The sequence below is a fragment of the Schistocerca cancellata genome, chromosome 8, assembly GCF_023864275.1.
Source record: "Schistocerca cancellata isolate TAMUIC-IGC-003103 chromosome 8, iqSchCanc2.1, whole genome shotgun sequence".
NCBI lineage: Eukaryota > Metazoa > Arthropoda > Insecta > Orthoptera > Acrididae > Schistocerca > Schistocerca cancellata.
The window spans coordinates 525,354,421-525,374,716 of NC_064633.1; the positions used below are offsets into that span (position 1 = coordinate 525,354,421).

The 20,296-nt window shown below is 35.6% G+C and overlaps 1 protein-coding gene across 3 annotated transcripts in view; it reads right to left on the minus strand.

Annotated features, from left to right (window-relative positions):
• Positions 1–19,951, minus strand: part of LOC126094645 (uncharacterized) — a 103,235-nt gene extending 83,284 nt beyond the window's left edge. Inside the window, exons 1-3 of one of the 3 annotated variants that reach the window (XM_049909142.1) lie at positions 19,571–19,865; positions 1,639–1,842; positions 1,336–1,517 (exon numbers count right to left, since the gene is read on the minus strand). In XM_049909142.1, coding sequence (XP_049765099.1) covers positions 1,336–1,470 — 135 coding nt within the window. In that variant the 5' untranslated portion in view covers positions 1,471–1,517; positions 1,639–1,842; positions 19,571–19,865. The other 2 variants (XM_049909141.1, XM_049909140.1) reach the window with 2 other exon arrangements.
• Between the last annotated feature and the right edge of the window lie 345 nt (positions 19,952–20,296).

Sequence of the window (20,296 nt, forward strand, 5' to 3'; positions counted from 1 at the left end):
ACAAATCAGCACAAAAAGTTTTGACGCTGTTTAGTGCCCGAAAACCTCAAACCACACACACACAAAAAGTTTTGAGACTGTGATTAACCATCGCCAGGCATTGTGTTGAACTGTTGTGCCAGATGCACTTTAGGTACACTGTGAGCAATAACTGCATCCACCTCGCACACAGCTTCATTGTAGCCAATTCTCCACACAAGATATTACGCGCACACTCAGCTAAGATGCAATGCAGTCTCAGCAATCTCATGAATTTTTATTTAGTGGTCTTGCATTACCTTATATCATGGATCTTGTGCATGGTTTCCTTTGTGGAGACTTCAACTGGATGCCCAGAGTGCACTTCACCTTCAATGCTCATCTGACCATATTTAAATTCATTAACCCAAAAGTAAATGGTCTTCAGTGATGGAACATAGTTTGCCTGAGCTTCACCCAATCTTGTTTTGATTTGGGCAGCAGTCCAATTCTTTAAATGAAAATGTTTAAAAACAGCACAAAACTATAATTTCTCCACTTTCAATTGCAGGCAACACACAGACCAAATCAGACAGCTTTCAACAATGAACTTTGCACCGCGCACTACTGAAATTCTTTATACAATCCATGGAATAATCAAGCTTACCAACCACGAAGGCACAACAAAAATGTTCCATTCTGTCATGGAATTCTACCAGACTTATCAAACCATCCTCATACTGTACTTGCAAAGTTACATTTTTCTATACTGTGGTTGCTTCTGAGCTAAAATGAGTGACAAAGCAATTCCTACTCCAATGTGGGCAGTGGCACTTTGTTAGGTATGTTACATATGGAAAATTTCACAAATGCTTGGTAAGAAGCACAAAACATTGATATATCCAACACTCTGAGTGACTGAAGCATGGCTGACTCCCTACACAAAGCAGTGGTCTATTTACAGTGTAGGGCTAATATCCCTTATATCTCTTCATTTCAGAGAAAGTGCACAGAAAGTAATAAAGCAATGTTGTGACAGAAGCAGGGCAATCACCAAGAACATTAGAAGTGACTAATGACCATATACAATACATTAAACTGTACTGGACACTTTAGTAGTGTCCATATAAGAAATGAAAAATCTTGAATAAGCTCATTTTGGAGCAATAATAGCATATAGTGTTTATTTATTATCATTAGTTTCACAAATTAGTACAATGGAGTGCTAAGCCCAATGATGAATCTATGAAAAATCTTTAATTTTATGAATACTACTTTAAAAAAAAATAATGGTCTTATTTCACAAACACTGTCAGAGTACTATTTTGACACGGAGTGAAGACCATTTAAATGCAAGTCACTAAGCAGTATACATACCTTTATCCTTTCTGCATTCTTGAATAATAGTATAAGGTCACAGAATTCATTTTTGCTGAAAAAGTGGTGCAACCTTTGCAGGAAAAATACTCCCCAGTTATCAACCTTCACTTGCTTCAAGCCCGTTTCAGTCATTTTGAACACATTTGAATATTAATGAAAACAATCCGAAAATATGTCACCTGAAATGAAGTTGAACCATGATACTTTTAACAGATACACATAAGTCCAAATGAAGTTTTAATACTTTTGTAGCTGGTACTATTCATAAAAATATTATGTAAAGGACAAACTATTACTCACCACTTTGAGAAGGCATTGACTGTGCGCATTTTCTATTTCCAAAGATCTGTGGGCCTGCGCCGAAAACTTAAATATTTAGCAGTCTTTTCATTGTGCCTATCTGCAACTCAATGCCTCCTTTCTGTGGTGAGTAGCACTTTATTCTTTTCACATTTATTATTATTATTCCATCCTGGACTTTCCATTGTTTGATTCTATCTACATCTATATTGCCACAATAAAAAAAATTACTGGCAGCATTCCACACATTTATTTTCAAGCTGCCTAAATTTAATCCTCCATAAAAGTTTCAGATATGGAAATTTTTGGTCATAGTATATCATAAAATTCCACTACAGTATGAAAAAAAGTACTTAAAAATGATGTCCAATCTATTTTTTATTTATTTATTTTTATTTTTTGTGCAGGACCACAGTAAGAATGTCACACTGCCATACAACATGTTGATACACGAATTGAATAACAATTGAATATATTAACAACAGCAATGCAGATCGGCAAGAAAGTACTTTGAAATTTTGAACAACACAAACAAAATGGGTATGATGATGGATGGCCCAACTCTTAAAAAACAAACCAGTTTCCACCTGGAACAATTTTGAAGAATTACAGATAGCTCACAAGATGCAACAAACTAACACCGCTTATAATTATAGATGTTCTGTAACACTACATATTAACAAGTGACGTGGCAAATAATACAAAACACAATAAGCCTTACCACTCTACAATAAACGAAGTTAGGCAATCAAGAAGTGAGTGATAAGAAAAAGTTTCCAATTTAGGTCAAACATCTGGGTGGTTTCTGAAATTATATTTCAGAGACATATATCACAGTGAAGAATACCACACCAAGTGTCCTGTTAATTGGGTAGTTGCAGTAGTGCAAATTGTAAAGTGAAATGTAATCCACTGGATTTGGTATAATGGTGGTCAAGTATATTACATAACCATTTAGGTGGCAATTTTAACATCCTACCATGAACCTATGTGAGGTGGCAGATACATAAAGCCAGGACAAGCTACATATGTTTCTTGAAAATCAGCCAGGAATTTGGAACTATTCGAGGTGCAGCATGAACAGGTGTCATTTTTATGACATTCATATGTATTCTTTATCCAGAAAGGAGAACAATGTGCACTGACAAGTGAGTTACATTTTTTAATTTGGTCCTAGCGCAAGGCTTTTTCTTTATATTTTCGTGTTATTTACAGATGGCATCTTGCTGCGCTTATCACAAGATTGACTCTTTGAGTGGCCATATACTGCTGTTATTGATGTTACAAAAGCACAGTCAACAGCACTATACACTGCTCTGTTCCTTTTGCAACAAGAACTATACTTCACCAGTGCAGAAATCAAAGCACATTTAGGTATAGCTCCATGTAACTTGCTCAATCACTGTACAAAGCGTCAACGCAAAATCGTACACGTTGTGGTCTTTGAAAGGCCCTAGAACTGAAGGAATGCCACTGCCTTCTTCCAAGCTGCATATCTTGTGTGAACCAGATGCAAACAGTGTAGATGATGAGTGGACGAAATGTTGTACATAGTTTTGGAAATAAAAAATAAATAAATAAAATAAAATATTCAAAATGTTAGCATCTTCTACAGTTGCATAGTCTAGTTGATTCTTATAGCAACAAGAAGGCTCTTGAGCTTATAGTCCCACCCATTCTCAGTCATGTCATATCTCCTTATTCCACAGGACGCCATACAGGGACTGAAGGTACACAACTTACATATGAACTGAATGCCACCAACTCCCCCTGCCCCCATGCCATGACCTGGTTCAAAGTCAGGTACTTCATGGTTACGCACACCAACAAAGTCATTATTTAGAAATCTGATCCACAATCACAAGTAAACACTGTAGTTAACCATCCATTATGAATAATATTATTTCTAAGTGGAGTGCCGAATTTATCTTTAGTTTTGAGAAACCTATACTTTTTTCTGTGTTATAAGCTGTCCCTTTTATGTCTCGCTGGGTTTGAACACAGGTAAATTACGTAAGTCATGTTTAAAGCCCCTCCCTCCTACAATTCTCCGGATTTGTAGATCACATCATGCAATAAAACTGCGTGCCCATATTTCGTCACTACTGAGAAGCATTACATGATCTGATGACGTCTGCTTACAATAGTGGCCAAAACAATAGTACACTGTTGTGCAACAACACTGTCTACAATCCATAAGAATTTTATGTGAATTTACTCTGACCACAAAAGCTGGAAGCTGTCCTGTTTTGTTATTGCTGCATTTTTCAGTTTGGGTCACACATTCTTAACAGCCATTCTAGATGTATAAATGACAAACAGAAAAGATTCAAACCTAGAACTTCAAGCATACATTCTCCAGCACCCACTATGACAGCAGCTAATCTTTCATTTCACTGCGTTAACTCTGTTTTGATCAATCAAACAAAAATCAAGTGCTTCTTAGCAAATATTTACACACTAGTATCTGTGACTTAATGGATTATTTTAATTCTACTCATATAATAGTAACTTTCCTCGCCAACAGGGGTCTTGCCAAATAAGAAGAAATTATGCAGAATCACACTTTTCAATCTTTACTATTGAAACTGTGTGAAAAATGTGATAGAGATGTACAAATGCTTAAGTGTCTTGCCCTCAGTTGCATGTTGCAGGAGATTCTGCCGCAGTCACTAAAATTTTCTAGTGATATCAGGACTAACCAAAGCAGTGTACAACACTAATGAGTGTACTCTTTGTGTCAACACCAGCAACAAAACAGGAGGTACTGCTGATGTTACAGCCAAGCCGTGTGCAAGCCTTGTGATGACAGTGATATCAATGTGCTATGTGGTTAATTTCTCCTTGCTGGAGGAAGAATACAGAATAATAACAAAACATAACATCCTGTACACACTGTTCCTCAAACAGTTAAAAATTATTGGATGTTGCTCCAAAAATTAACTTCACTTGGTCAAGCTACGTGTATGCCAAGCACCTCTTGGGTATCTTTGGCAAGTTGCCAAAAATTTTATCAATGTACCATATAAGTTATTACATATTGTAATTCACTTATATCAGTTACATTAGATAAATTAAGATATAACACCTACCTACCCACCAAATTGGGCTATGTCAATCAACAGAACCTTAGCTGTTCAAGAATGATAGTCTCTGTCTCAAAAGGTTGGTTGCAGACACACAGTAATCTGTAGTGGCACCAAAGGTCTAGGCTAGTTTGGCAGGTGGCAATATTAATGTCAGCTGGCAAAGTAAACTTATGTGAATCTACACATATTATAAAAATGTATGTATGCATATTCCACATCTGCCCCCAACCACTCTCAACCAAACTTGGTACACATATCATTTACTATGTGGAAAGAAACACTGTGTGGGTACAACCACCAATGTTCCGCAGGGATGATTTGGGGGTGAAAACAGATTGAAATAGAAATGTAACTCAGGAAAGTCTGGAGCAATTTCAAACAAATTTTGTGCATACACGACTCATTTTATGTATAAAATTGCTGTGGGAATATGATACCCCTACTCCCCTAGGGATGAGGATGAGAAGAGGGTGAAATGTAAAAATGTAATAAAATGACTTGTTGGTATTTGTTCCATGTATTTAGTTGACTTGGAATACTTTAAAAATATGAACTACAAAATCTGTCTCTCTTATTTGTGTTGCTCAATTTGTTAACCAAGTCACAAGAAGAGCACTACACTGAGCCAATAATTTTGTCAATGTGTTTTAGAACATACTATCATGCCACACCACTGAATAGCATGGATTGTGTGTGCAATATGGGTAAAACTGTGTAAGAAGCTAGGCAAGATAAACACTTGCCAAACACACTTGCCTTATTAACACCAAAATCTCATAAAAAAGTTCAAATACATGCAGAAAGGAATTTCCGGCGAAAAATAATGTTAATTAATGTTATGGAACTGGTCAATACTCCTCTTTTTTTCATCAAATATCAGAGAACCTGATACACTATAATTTACAAAACAATCAAAAGAGATCAATATTGTGAATTGTATTTCTTTTAATTTTGACGCAAATGTACAATCTTATGAGAAACATGATTATTTTTGTGTTTCTAATGTACTCGTAGCCTAATGGAAATAACAACACTGTAATTAGACTCTGTTACTCTGTATGGTTCTAAAGTGAGTGGACAGGTCAGACTACTTGCTGATACATATACAGGGTGTTTATAAATGAATATTGGGGTTTTAATGCTTTATAATATTTATTACATTAAACTTAACAGTTATAAATGATACGTCAAATGAAAGAGCAACTCAAACAGTTGTGTCTGGCACCAGTGCACATGCGCAGCGTGCAATGTTTCTGCTGCAATTGATTGAACTTCTCTGTACCCAAGCGCTTGATAGGCCGCAAGGGGGCCAATGACAGGGCTTGTTTTGCATGGCCTCCACATTTACTCATCCTAATGCCATGCGATTTTTTCCTCTGGGTCTTCATCAAAGATAGTGTGTAAGTGCCTCCACTACCAGCAGACCTCCCTGAATTAAGAAACCGGATTGAAGCAGCTGTTGCTACAATCACTGAAGACATGCTTATCAACATTTGGGAAGAACTTGGCTATAGACTTTGTGTGTGCCGTGTGACAATGGTGCTCACATTGAACATTTATAAGGTTCTTGGTAAAACTGTTTGAGTTGCTCTTTCATTTGAAATATCATTTATAACCGTAAATTTAATATAATAAATATTATAAAGCATTAAAACCCCGATATTCATTTACAAAAACACCCTGTATAAGAAAACTGAGTTTAATTCACTGTAACACTAATCACTGGTTTATAATTGTTTAAATTGAATTAATGGACATCTGGGCAACAGTAATATCTCACACTATGTATCACATAAACTTCCAGGAAAAAACTTCACAAAATAAATCAAATTTTGTTTCATGATCAAATATTAAATGCTCTGAATAACCGGACATCACCCATTGGTATTTTTTGTGATCTCTCAAAGGCCTTTGATTGTGTAAATCGTGGAATTCTTTTCGATAAGCTAAATCATTATGGTTTGAGGGGGGCAGTACACAAATGGTTTAATTCATACTTAACTGGAAGAATGCAGAAAGTTGAAATAAGCGGTTCATGTAATGTTAAAACAACAGCTGATTCCTCAAACTGGGGGGCTATCAAGTACAGGGTCCTACAGGGTTCGGTCTTAGGTCCTTTACTGTTCTTGATATACATTAATGACTTACCATTCCACATTGATGAAGATGCAAAGTTAGTTCTTTTTGCTGATGATACAAGTATAGTAATAACATCCAAAAACCAAGAACTAAGTGATGTAATTGTAAATGATGTTTTCCACAAAATTATTAAGAGGTTCTCAGCAAACAGACTCTCTTTAAATTTTGATAAAACACAGTATATACAGTTCCGTACAGTAAATGGCACAACTCCACTAATAAAAATAGACTTTGAACGGAAGTCTGTAGCTAAGGTAGAATTTTCAAAATTTTTAGGTGTGTCCATTGATGAGAGGTTAAACTGGAAGCAACACATTGATGGTCTGCTGAAATGTCCGAGTTCAGCTACATATGCTATTAGGGTTATTGCAAATTTTGGTGATAAGAATCTCAGTAAATTAGCATACTATGACTACTTTCATTCACTGCTTTCGTATGGCATCATATTCTGGGGTAATTCATCGTTGAGTAGACAAGTATTCATTGCTAAAAAACGTGTAATCAGAATAATTGCTGGAGCCCACCCACAGTCATCCTGCAGACATCTATTTAAGGATCTAGGTTCAAATGGCTCAAATGGCTCTGAGCACTATGGGACTTAACAGCGAAGGTCATCAGTCCACTAGAACTTAGAACTACTTAAACCTAACTAACCTAAGGACATCACACACATCCATGCCCGAGGCAGGATTCGAACCTGCAACCGTAGCGGTCGTGCGGTTCCAGACTGACGCGCCTAGAACCGCTCGGCTACACCGGCCGGCTAAGGATCTAGGGATCCTCACAGTATATATATTCACTTATGAAATTTGTTGTTAATAATCCAACCCAGTTCAAAAGTAATAGCAGTGTGCATAGCTATAACACCAGGAGAAAGGATGATCTTCACTATGCAGGGTTAAATCTGACTTTGGCACAGAAAGGGGTAAATTATGCTGCCACAAAAGTCTTTGGTCACCTACCAAACAGCATCAAAAGCCCAACAGATAGCCAACCAACATTTAAAAATAAATTAAAAGAATTTCTAGATGACAACTCCTTCTACTCATTGGCTGAATTTTTAGACATAAATTAAGGGAGGGGAAAAAAAAACAACTTAAACATTAGTGTCATGCAATATTTTGTGTAATGTAATATCTTGTACAGACATCTTTTATTAACCTGACACGTTCCACATCATTACGAAGTGTCGTATTCATGATCTATGGAACAAGTATTAATCCAATCTAAGTTCAAAGACATTTGCAAACTAACTAAATTCTAAGTGCAGATCACTTACAAATAAACATGGTAAGGTCTTAGATTTCAGATTAGTTGCCTAACATGGAATATTCAAATTCCTCAAGTTGAAAATATTTCAGAGTATTTGCTAGTGACACAAGAGACTATTGCTAGTCTGCAGCTCAGCACTTAGAAAAACTTTGACATACTTGAGACATGACCTACTGCCATTCATAAGTAATGCCTCTCCCAGGATTCAAAGACGACTTCAAATTCCTCAAGTTGAAAATATTTCAGAGTATTTGCTAGTGACACAAGAGACAATTTCTAGTCTGCAGCTCAGCACTTAGAAAAACTTTGACATACTTGAGACATGACCTACTGCCTACACCAGTGAACTTCTATAGAAGTCGGGAGGGACTGTGCCACTCAGCTGGTGAACTGCTGCAGAAGTAAAGAGCCACCAATGCCACTCAGCTGGAGGACTGCTGTACCAGATTTACATCTCTTGGTATTTCTCTGCTTCACTACACTCAGTTTTTGTGGAAGTTTGACCTATGTGGCATCTAGTGGCTGTCTTGGAAGACTGTAGTTAACAATAGTTTCACCAGATGACAGTTGTATTCAGTTTCAAAGTGCAGTTCACATAGTAGAAAACACAGGGAGCAACAGTTCAAGAGAAAGATCACAGCAATATGTTAAAGAAGTAACTCTCATTAAATTACATCATATGAATGTATCACCAACTTCTACTTCTGAAATTAAGAGAGTCCACACATTCTCTCAAGAATAAAAGCTGTTCTGGTTTGGTCGTGTTTCAGATAGAGTAGGGTGAAGTGGGGTAAGGGTAACCACGTTTTGGCATAGTTCAATTTTGACACCAAATTGCCAACTTGTTATTGAAGATATGATTTTGAAATTTCTCATGCTTAAAGTTTGACTTATTGACTATTAAACAATACACATTTTGTTTTTGAAAAAAAAAATTATATGGTCAAATAATTGTTTTCAAAATTTTGTGTTGTGAGGTTACACTTGCCTCATGGTTCGGGGCAAGTTTAGCCCCACATTGTTGTACCCATACAGAATATTGTAAAAGAGACTTGGGGTAAATGACCTGATTACCCAATTTTTACTGAATTTGAGGGTTTTTAAATTATTAAAATATCTTAAATTTTACTCAAGATATGAACTTTTTTGCACACACCTCTTTGTGTATAATGAAATACACAGCAAATGTTAGTTAATCTAAAAAATAAGTGTTAGCCTAAACCATAAAAAACTGAAACAGAATGCATCATAGATGATTTATTTTTGTTTTAGGCCAGTAATTTATTAGTTTAAAATCTACAAAATTAATATTGTTTTCTTTAGTAGGCAATTTAACAAAAATAATAAAATATCTAGTCTCAAGAGAAAAGAAATATTCAGTTTATAAGTTCACTTTCTATTATTTTTCATGGTAATTGAATTAAAGTTGTTGGCAATTTGTGTATAATGCTAAACTGCCCTAATTCAACTTACTATATTCACACTTAGGTCCTATCTATTATTTAGTCACTGAATGTTGTATGAATCAAATGTAACATCAAATGTAACACCAAAAGTTAGGTCTCCCTTGTGACCCAAAGTAGGCTCAGGCAGCACTGAAATGACATCAGAGAATGGAACTTCCGTCTCATCTCTTCTATCAGGCCAGTAGAATGTGGTGCCATGCTTTGTCTTAGTTTTGCATCTGAGGAAAATCACTTCTGGATCTCCTAAATCACTAATTTTGGTAACTTGGCCGATAAAATGAACTTTCTTACATTTTGTTGCAAAAGCTACCAGAACAGTTTCCAACTGTAATTTTATCTTTGGCTACAAAAAAGTTTGTCTCTTTTTTTTCTTCTTCACAGTTTATCATTTCTTTCCTGAGATCGTCCAGTGTTGTTATGTCCCATTTTCTTCATCACTACTTATTAAAGATAGGCCTCCCTCAGTTTCATTTTCTTCACTTGTTGATTCAACTTCCAGTCTTTTTTTCTTGTTACCCACATGAACAATCAGGGATTTTTTTTTCCCCCACAACATTCTGAGATGCCATTTCGGATAAAGTAACAGCGCTTTGTTTGGAAGATTTACTTTTCATTACCAAGCCCTTTTTTTATGCCAATAATACTTTTTTGTTTTGCTTTCTCCTTATTATTCTTGTTTCCTTTAAAATCTTTTTCTTTATAGATAGCATCTTGAAAAGTGATAACTTCAGCTCCTGGTGCAATCCTTTTCTTCTTTGTTTTACCAGTGGGACTATACTGTCTGACTGTTTCCAATAATAAGCTTTCAAATGACAAATCAAATGTTCCAGAACATAATGAAAGAACTCTGATACTGGGAGAACTGCAGGGCTCTGTAGATGTAGGCCTATAAAATTCTGGAGGTTGTTCAGCTGGAAGCTTCCCAAAAATCTGAGTACTTTCTGTTAGAGACATAGCTTCCACACAGTCTGGCTGCATTATCGTGAGCTGGCGATGGATTTGTTTCTGCCAAAGATTTGGTATGAGCTACATATCTTTTATATGCCTCTGGATCATATTTAGTTTTATCAATTACTTCTCTACTGTAAGGGAATATTCCTGCTTTTTGAAAACCATTTTTCAACAATTCAGGTGGTGTTTCATTCCATACAGCAGTGAGGAGATTGGAAAAGTCACATTTGCTAATTTTTACCCCTTGATGATGTCTCTGGTGACGAGTTAACTTTTGGTCCAAAGTAGATTTCACACTCTTAAACACTGCTACATTCATTGGCTGCAGAATGAATTATCATGCTCAACATTGTTGTCAGTCAAACAATGCTTGACATACTGTGCTGTAATTGAAATGGTGGCATTATTTACAGTTCTGTGTCATATTTTATAAAAGGAAACGTGGTTTAAAAATATAGTTGACTTAAATAAATCTCACACAAACTCAGTAGACCTACAAATCCAGCACATCAGGTATTCTGGTATCCATATGTACAGAAAGGCCAGTTTAGTTGATCTAGTGTGATGGCAAAAACAAGGTAACGGCTTAAATAAATAAATATGTTCCGGTAAGTTTGTTTGGGGCAAGTGTAACCCCCCCCCCCCCCCTCCCCGGTTACACTTGCCCCAGCCGATTGGTTACACTTGCCCCACATGGGAAAAAGTTGAGGTAAGCGTAACCATGCCTGGCATATCAAGAGCTTTATCAGTAGAGTAAAACGAATCTCATATTTGAAATTATCATGCAAAAGTTAGTTTGTAACCAAAAAAATTGTTCAGTTATCTTTAAAACTGCAAAAATGACAGACCACCAAATTCTGAGCAGGTCACTCTCTCGCAGAGTGAAAATGTAGACGTCAATTCAAGTCCAAAAATTAATTACCAATTTATGTCAGATTTGACAACTTATGGTTAAATATAACAAAGAGAGGAGTAAATTAACATGTGTGATAGGTCAGAGGTAAAAATACAGCTTCTTTAAGGCACCATCATCAGCCGTGGTTACACAAACCCCATGGTTACACTTACCCCACTTCACCCTACTAAAGATTTGTATTTGTCCAGTATTGTCAGAAATATGTAATGCATCACCAAGTCAAGACATTTTTCCAGAGAGACTAAAATATGCCATTGTTAAACCCCTCTTTAAGAAAAGTGATAAAAGAAATGTCAGTAACTATCAACCTATTTCACGGTTGACATTATTTTCCTAAATTTTTGAAAAGGTGATGTATTCTAGAATAGTATCTCACCTTGGCAACAATAATATCCTCAGCAAATCACAGTTTGGGTTTCAGAAGGGTTGCTCTACTGAGAATGCCATTTACATGTTCACACACCAGATACTACAAGCATTAAATAACAAAATAGCACCAGTAGGTATCTTCTGTGACCTATCCAAGGCATTTGATTGTGTGAATCATAGTATACTCATAGATCAATTGAAGTTTTATGGGACTGATGGTATAGACAACCAATGGATCATGCCATATCTAACCAAATGAATGTAGAAAGTTGTACTTACTAGTAATTCAACAAACAGAATCCAGGGACATAATTCTGACTGGGGAGAAATCACATATGGGGTTCCCCAAACTCCATTCTTAGGTCCACTACTGTTTCTCATATATGTAAATGATCTACCATCTCATGTACGACAAGCAGAATTAGTTCTTTTTGCAGATGACATCAGCAGTGCAATCACTCCCAGTATACATACAGAAATGGAAGAAATGTTGAACAAAGTTCTCAAAAGTATCATTGATGGATTTTCTGCAAATGGTCTCACCTGAATTTCACAAAGACACACAATACTCAGTTCTGCACCTCTAGGGGTACTGCACCAGTGGTAAGTGTAACACTTGATGATGAAATAATACATAGGGTGGAAACTTCCAATTTCTTAGGTGTCCATATTGATGTGAATTTAAAATGGAAAAAAAACCCATTCTGGAACTTTTAGAACAACTTAGTTCGGCCACATTTTCACTTAGAATCATAGCAAATTTTGGGGAGAGAGAAATCAGTCAGTTGACGTATTTTGCTTATTTTCATTCAATAAGGTCTTTATTGCCCAATAAATTGCTGTAAGAGTAAAATGTGGTGTTCATCCACGATCATCTTGTAGACATCTGTTTAAGGAGTTGAGCATTCCGAATACTACTCCACAGTATATTTATTCCCTCATTAAGTTTGTTGTGAATAATTCACTACAGTTCGAAAGGAACAATGAGATAAATAATTACAATACTAGAAGAAAAAATGGCATTCATTACTCAACATTGCGGTTGTCTTTAGCACAGAAAGGAATGCACAATGCTGCAACAAAAATTTTTGACCACTTACCCAGTGATATAAAATGTCTAACAGACAGCTACATAAAATTTGAAAATAAATTGAAAAAGTTTCTCCTTGATAGCTCCTTCTGTAGAAGATCTTCTATGTTTGTAACATGAGTCATTCCGTGTCAAATCAACACACCTATTTTACCTCACCCTCTTAGATTTTGCTGAAAGTTGGTATACTTATAGTGAGCACTGAGACTAAGAAAAATACCAAATTTCAATTTTTTTTATCTCAAACCATTCCTGAAATATGGCTATGTAAACTTCTCAAAAACCAGCCAAAAATGTGTGAACGGACTTTTCTTCAATTGTCCTAGGAGCTGCCCTAATTGAGCTAGAGAACTGGGAAAGGTGTCATTTTGCAACTTTTGCATGCTCTTTCCAGGGATATACAACAAAACATAGCTTCTAATTAATAACCTTTTTCAAAATACTAATTAATATTTTGATTTAATTTTTTTACAAAAAGTACATAATTGAACATTTTCAAAATATTTCCGTAACTACTTCATACTATTGTAAATCACATGGCAAAATATAAATGTTGGATGATGATGGGTTCATTGTTAAAAAAAATTATTCTGGACCCTTGTTTTTCACTAATGGCCCTAGTTTGACCAAATTGACCTTTAACAAACAGGAATTTCTTTAAAATATACTGAAAGGTGAGTAAAAAAAGTATTAGAAATATCAAAACATCACCTTATTAAACCAAAACTAATCAGCATATTTTATAATTAAGTTGATTGCTTATTTTAATTTGATACAACTTCACTAACAGTATATTAACCGATATAACAAAAACAAGAAATTGAGCATTTAACTACAAACTGAAATAAAGTATGAATAAGTACAAGTATTTACATAATAGTTCTGGTCCATGATGTTTGAAATGGAACTATTAAACAAATTAAATACGCAATGCTTGTTTTTGAGTAACAGGTATCTGTACATAGCTAAATTTAACACAATAGGTACTAACAATAATTTTGAAACAACTTTCTATAAAGTATACATTAACACTAACCTGAGACAAAAATTAAGTTTTGAGTTGAAAGCAGTTTCCCAATAAATTGTCTTGGAACTTCACATATTACATTTTAATAAAGCTGACTGGGTTTGGTTTACGTCACTTTCATTAAGAATGTATGTTCTCCCTGTCGGAGTAAATGGATTCACTTTTGTGAGAACATCCACAACTGACACCCACAGGACATCTGCATGTGCAGGATAAGAGAATGACTTAGCTGGTCCACATGGATGAAGAAAAGTTATTTTCACTTCATCAAGTTCTTCGTTTTTTTCTAAAATGTTCCCAAGCCACCAGTTTCTGCCATATACAGTGGTGACATAGCCTGATACATCTTGTAACTTCAGTTCATCTGGTGATGTAGTTACTTCGCTCTCCCAACTCTGCATATCACCTGAGAAGTATTTGACTATTAATTTTGATGTAGTGTTGGGAATGAAAGTGTGAAATTACTGTGTTCCTTTGATTGTCAATGCCTGTTCAAGTCAGCTTTTTAAGAATATTTCTGAAGCAGCGTAGTCTTCTTGAGTGGAATATGCAAAATCAACATTTGTGATATTATCTACTGCCCACTCAAATAGATCTCGTGCAGTTTGGATCTGATTCTGGTATGGCCTTTGCAAACTTGCACGAGCTGCCAGTCTCTTTACTGAACCCCCTACTCCACCACAAGGCCCTTTCCCATGTGCTGTGGCTGAAAAGTGCCACTCAGCTTTTATGTTGAAGTCTTCCTCATGAAGGCAAAGGTTCAGGAAGTTTTTCTTATTTTTATACTGAGCGGCAGAACTGTCAGAATAATAGTATATCTTTTTTGGAATCTTTTGAAATTTATTTGTGAGATATGAAATTAGCTTCTTTTGAAAGGTGTAAACTGCAGTTGTATTGTGCTCCAGGCAATCAGAAACAATGACAAAGCTCATATGCTCAATTTTGTTTTCCTGTTTGTAATATATAACAAAAGGATGAATGGGAATCTGTTGTCTTGTCCAGTGGAAACTCTGAGCTTCATCCTGTAGAACTATACTATAATTTTCTGAAAAATCACATATGACAACAAGTTCAGATTCCATAAGGTTTTCTCTTGTGGAGTTAAGGAATGTTCGTTGTTGCTTGGCAATGAAGTCATGCCGAATCAAAGTCGACATCTTACTACAAAATAAATCTATGAATTCTTCAGAAGTTTTCTGAACAACTTCCAGATTACATCGGTCAACTGACATCCACTGTCGGAACTGAACTTGTTCAATTAAGGTTTCATGAAAAGAGTCTTTTAAAATTTTACATTTGATAGTTTCTCTTGGGCAGTATTCACAGTTTCCCATGTTGCAATCAACTGATGATGGGTTGCAAAGCATTTTTGCAATGCACTGCTGCTTGTTACTGTATTTAGTTTGGCATTTTCTATCATTAATTTTATGTTTTGGTGAGTTGTGCACACAGTGTGTGCGCCACTCCGGCCAGCTAATACACAATGTTTTGGTCTCAGCTCAGCAAATTTAGAGAAACCTATTTTTATGTTAGGAAACTTGTCTTTAAAATGTTTGTAAGCTTCTTTAAGGTTACACAAAACAAGTCTTTTTGATATTTTTGTTTTATTTCCACTTGGTTCTGTAATTGTCACACAATCTTTAATACCTGGCATTGCCCTGCTAACTGCATCATTTTCATAAAATGAATGTCCAGTTTTGACTGTTTCTGTTGGTAAACACTTCCCTGGTTTTGGGTTTGGACCTTCCATGAATCCTCTTTCTTTCAAAATTTTTTTGGGCTGCCAAACAATGTAATTAGGAGCATTAAATGCCCTCATTATTTTCCTGACACTCCACTTTTCAGGTAAACTTGTAAGAATCATTAGTTTTTTTGCTCATAGAATTTTTAAAGTTTCTTTTAAGATTTTCAAGAGCGGATTCATCAGTATCAGAATCTGACGAAGAAGTTTCAGGAGCAACAAAAAGTTTGTGTGTCACTGATGAGATTTCATTCACTTTTGATTTGGCGTAATGCCTAGACGCTAGTTTTCTCTTGTCAATTGGGGACTCACCTAGTTCTTGAAGTGTTGTGTTAAATGTTTTAACAGCTACTGAAGTTGGAGTGAAGTCAGGGTCTTGGTCTCAGATGATTGTCTCTGATCCAGAAGATTCTTCTTCAACACTTTCATCACTGATGGGCTCTGGTGTATTTTTCAATTTGGTTACATCTTTTCTACATTTACCACAAATCTTGTCACCACTTGGTATTTGAGGAAATAATTTGGGCATTCATGTTGTGACATTTCTCAGTTTTTTTCTGTCTTTAATAAAATGATTTGACTTCTTCAATGGATTACAACACTGCACTTTTACAGCACTGCACTTTTTACTTGGTTCCATATTTATACAAAAACCACTTATAAACTGTCTTTCAATGTAGGATAGATTTACTTGAAAATGAACTATTAAATATAATAGATACAGACTTGTCAACACAGAGGTAACAATTGATTTGCACTAAAACCACAGTGCACAATAATGCTGTAGGCACACCAGCCTTAGAAGGTAACAATGCCGACTACATCATCTCAACAATGGCTCCAGTCTCTGAATTATTGCACAGACATCAAGCCCTATGTATACGGTCCTCTACTGACACTCTACCTTAAAGGTCAGTTTGGTCAAACTAGGGCCGTTAGTGAAAAACAAGAGTCCGGAATAATTTTTTTTTAACAATGAACCCATCATTATCCCACATTTATATTTTGCCATGTGATTTACAACAGTATGAAGTAGTTATGGAAATATTTTGAAATTTTTCAATTATGTACTTTTTGTAAAAAAATTAAATCGAAATATTAATTACCATTTTGAAAAAGGTTATTAATTAGAAGCTATGTTTTTTTTGTCTATCACTGGAAAGAGCATGAAAAACGCTGCAAAATGACACCTTTCCCAGTTCTCTAGCTCAATCAGGGCTGCTCCTAGGGCAATTTAAAAAAAGCCCGTTCACACATTTTTGGCCAGTTTTTGAAAAGTTTACATGACCATAATTCAGGAATGGTTTGAGGTAAAAAATTGAAATTTGGCATTTTTCTTAGTTTCAGCACCCACTATAAGTGTACCAACTTTCAGTAAAATCTACAAGGGTGAGGTAAAATTTTTATTTAAAGTGTGTTGATTTGACATGGAATGACTCACATGTAAAAGGTGGTGGGTAGGAATTGCAAACTCAATCTGTATATCTTTATATCCTGTTTTCATTTTGGGGGAGGGGGGACGGCGACGATGATGATGATGATGATGATGATGATGATGATGATAATAATAATAATGTGATGTTTAGAGAACAATCTGATTTGCAATATGAGTGTAAAATGACTTGTTCCACATCATGGTGATTTATCATGGAAAATGATCCATGGAACATGAAAGTACGTAACTAACTGACTTCTATGAAATACACCAATACATCACATACTATTTTAACACTTGCACCTAATTTGAAAATTTCCTTTTGATCTCTCCCAAAGAGTGTCTTGTTAGTTACTTTCAATCACTGCAGTGGTACAAAGCTGTTAATGTATTTAACATGATTTTTCAAGAACCACATCAGTTAAATGCAAGTTTTCAGACATCGATATCAAATCACTCATAATGAAGCAAAGAATACACCACACACTTATTACAGAGAAATGATTCAGTAGCAAAGTAATTTTTTTTTATCGTAAAAGGTGAACTCAATCTGAGTGGTCAGTTATGAGTAAGAAGAACACAAACAAGCTAATATTGTCTCCAAGGAAATGCAACTGAAAGGATCCTTGACATGATAGTTCAAGTTATTGAAAATAAAAAGGCAATGCCAGTAAAAGATACACAGTAGACCTCTTCCATTTTTCATAGTTTATATATGATATACGGAGGTCAAAATAACATCAAAATACTGTGAGACTTGTCTATTATTTATTACAGGATTTCTGGATTTACCTGGCAGTTTTAGGTTTTGTGACACAGCTGCACTACGGCACACACCTAAACAACAGGCTACACCACAGATCAACATATTACATATCCCAACCTTTATTTGGTATTCGCCAACTCACAACCATATTATCACCTCAGGCTAATCTACAAAACAGTCTGTCATCGCAAGCAAGATTTCAGTGAAGAGGCGGGATGTCCCAGTATCACATTCTAGCCATGATGCTAATGTTAACCCATCCACTGAACGGTGACAAAGTTAAACACTATGTTTTCCAGGTCAAGTGCCAGCTCTATGTTTCAGCCTTCGTTTATTTTTGATTTCATGTCTATCAACAACAGAACACAAACTACATTTGAATGCACACAATGTACCTGCTAAAATGTTCTCGTATCACTAGTCCATAGGTTGTAGGAAAACAAAGTATGATATCAAAATAAAACTGGCATAGTCGCTCAAGATATTTTTTCCCTTTCCGTTGAAACAAGTATACTTAAAATTACTAGCTGTAAATAACATTTAGGCAAATTGCAGATAATTTTGTTCTCAGTATTGCAACATGGTTCTTTTAACAGCCCTACTCCCTTCAAGACCTTTTTGCTCCCCACTAGTAGCAGCCACTGGTAAGGATACTCAATTTTTATCCACACTGGTGATACTTGGTGTATTACCACATATATAGTTCACATGTGAAGCTCCCAGTGTTTATTTTTTTTAAATATAATGTATCCTTTATCAACAAACATTTAATTAAAAACGTTTATTATTTCCCCCTATCGCACTCTCCTGCCTGCAATTTCATGCAGTTGCAGCCGTGGATAAATTGAGTTCACCCTCAATCTACTTAACGGCTAAAGTTCTTGCAAAAAATTCGACGCCCTTGCAACGGAAAAAGACCTGTGAAATACATCTTCAACGTTCTAACAACACGTTTTCCCACTGCTATTAAAAGAAGGGATCTACGCTACATCCACGAACATAAAATGATAAAAAATAACATTTGGCAATTCAGAGATTCAGCTTAAATTAAAAAGAAAACAAATAGTCATCCGAAGTTTATGATGTACATCAACACTGTTCGTCTAATTAATTTTTTGTTTCGTCAATAAAAAAGGCATTACAATGGCAACAATGTTTTAAGAAAAACAGAAAATACCGAACTATAGGTTCCAACAAGGTGTAAATTTATAAGTGAAAACAACGACTTCTCAAGCCTACGAAGACCATTCTGTTGCCTTCAGATGTCGGGGAATTAATTTTGACATGTTTCAAATCTATCAAATTATTCAAAATAGCATCGTTATATGGGGCACTTCATACGACTTTGACGAGTATATTCTATAAAAATACAGCATTCGCATATGGTAGCTAAATACCATCTCACAGACACATCATCTATCAGTTGTGCATCATTACAGTATATGTTTTCCTAGACGTTGACATCGAAATGATGACAGGGACACCTCTTCCAGTCTAATTCATCTCATCAATCTCTCGCAAAACATCACATCTGAAAATGCTATGGTCACAAATATTATGCTCACCGGTTCAAAACACAATGTTTATGTTACTTAACAATTTATCAACACACAATTGATGATATTTGTGGTCAAACAATTTCCAGATTACGTGTTTCTAGTTTCAGTTTACCTTTTCAACAAATGCTTTCCGCATTTCCAACTACTGTCACATTCTTTGTCCATCTCACTAACTACTTTAAGAAATGTTAAGGCACAACAATTTATTCTTCACGAGATTTCAGACATAATTACTTCGATACCGAACATTAACATTTAGGTAAACGAAAATATAACATTACGCAAGGTCATTCCACCGCTATTGTCGCTAACTAAAACATAATCACAGTGTACGGTATCATCACTATCCCTTCGACCATCACTCAAATCACTATCATGGATTGCCATGATGTGTTCAACTAATTCAAATATACAAACCAGAAGACGAAAGGCACAAATGTCCGTCCCAGCTCCATCTCTTAGCTCAACCTCAATTGCCAACGAAATATTGAACAACTTAGTTCGGAAAAGCTTCGCATAGATAGCGCCACGAACCACTTGAGCGCGAAAGTTCGCTGTCAAAATGCGTTAATCAATACAGACGGACATGAAATCTTGACAATCTACCTTTCAACCTTAATACTACAAAGGAAAACTATACTGCTACATCTTACAGCTAATGCTTAACGCAAAATCTGACTCATTTTCGCACTAAAGCAAACATTAAATTCTCCAGTTCGCAGAAACTCGTTCCACTACCAGCAGACTGGAAGTTGAAATCCAGATGAAATAAAATAAAACGTAATAATTAGTTTGTGGAAGGTGTAGCGGAAGGAATTATATGTCAGATTTCCCTCAA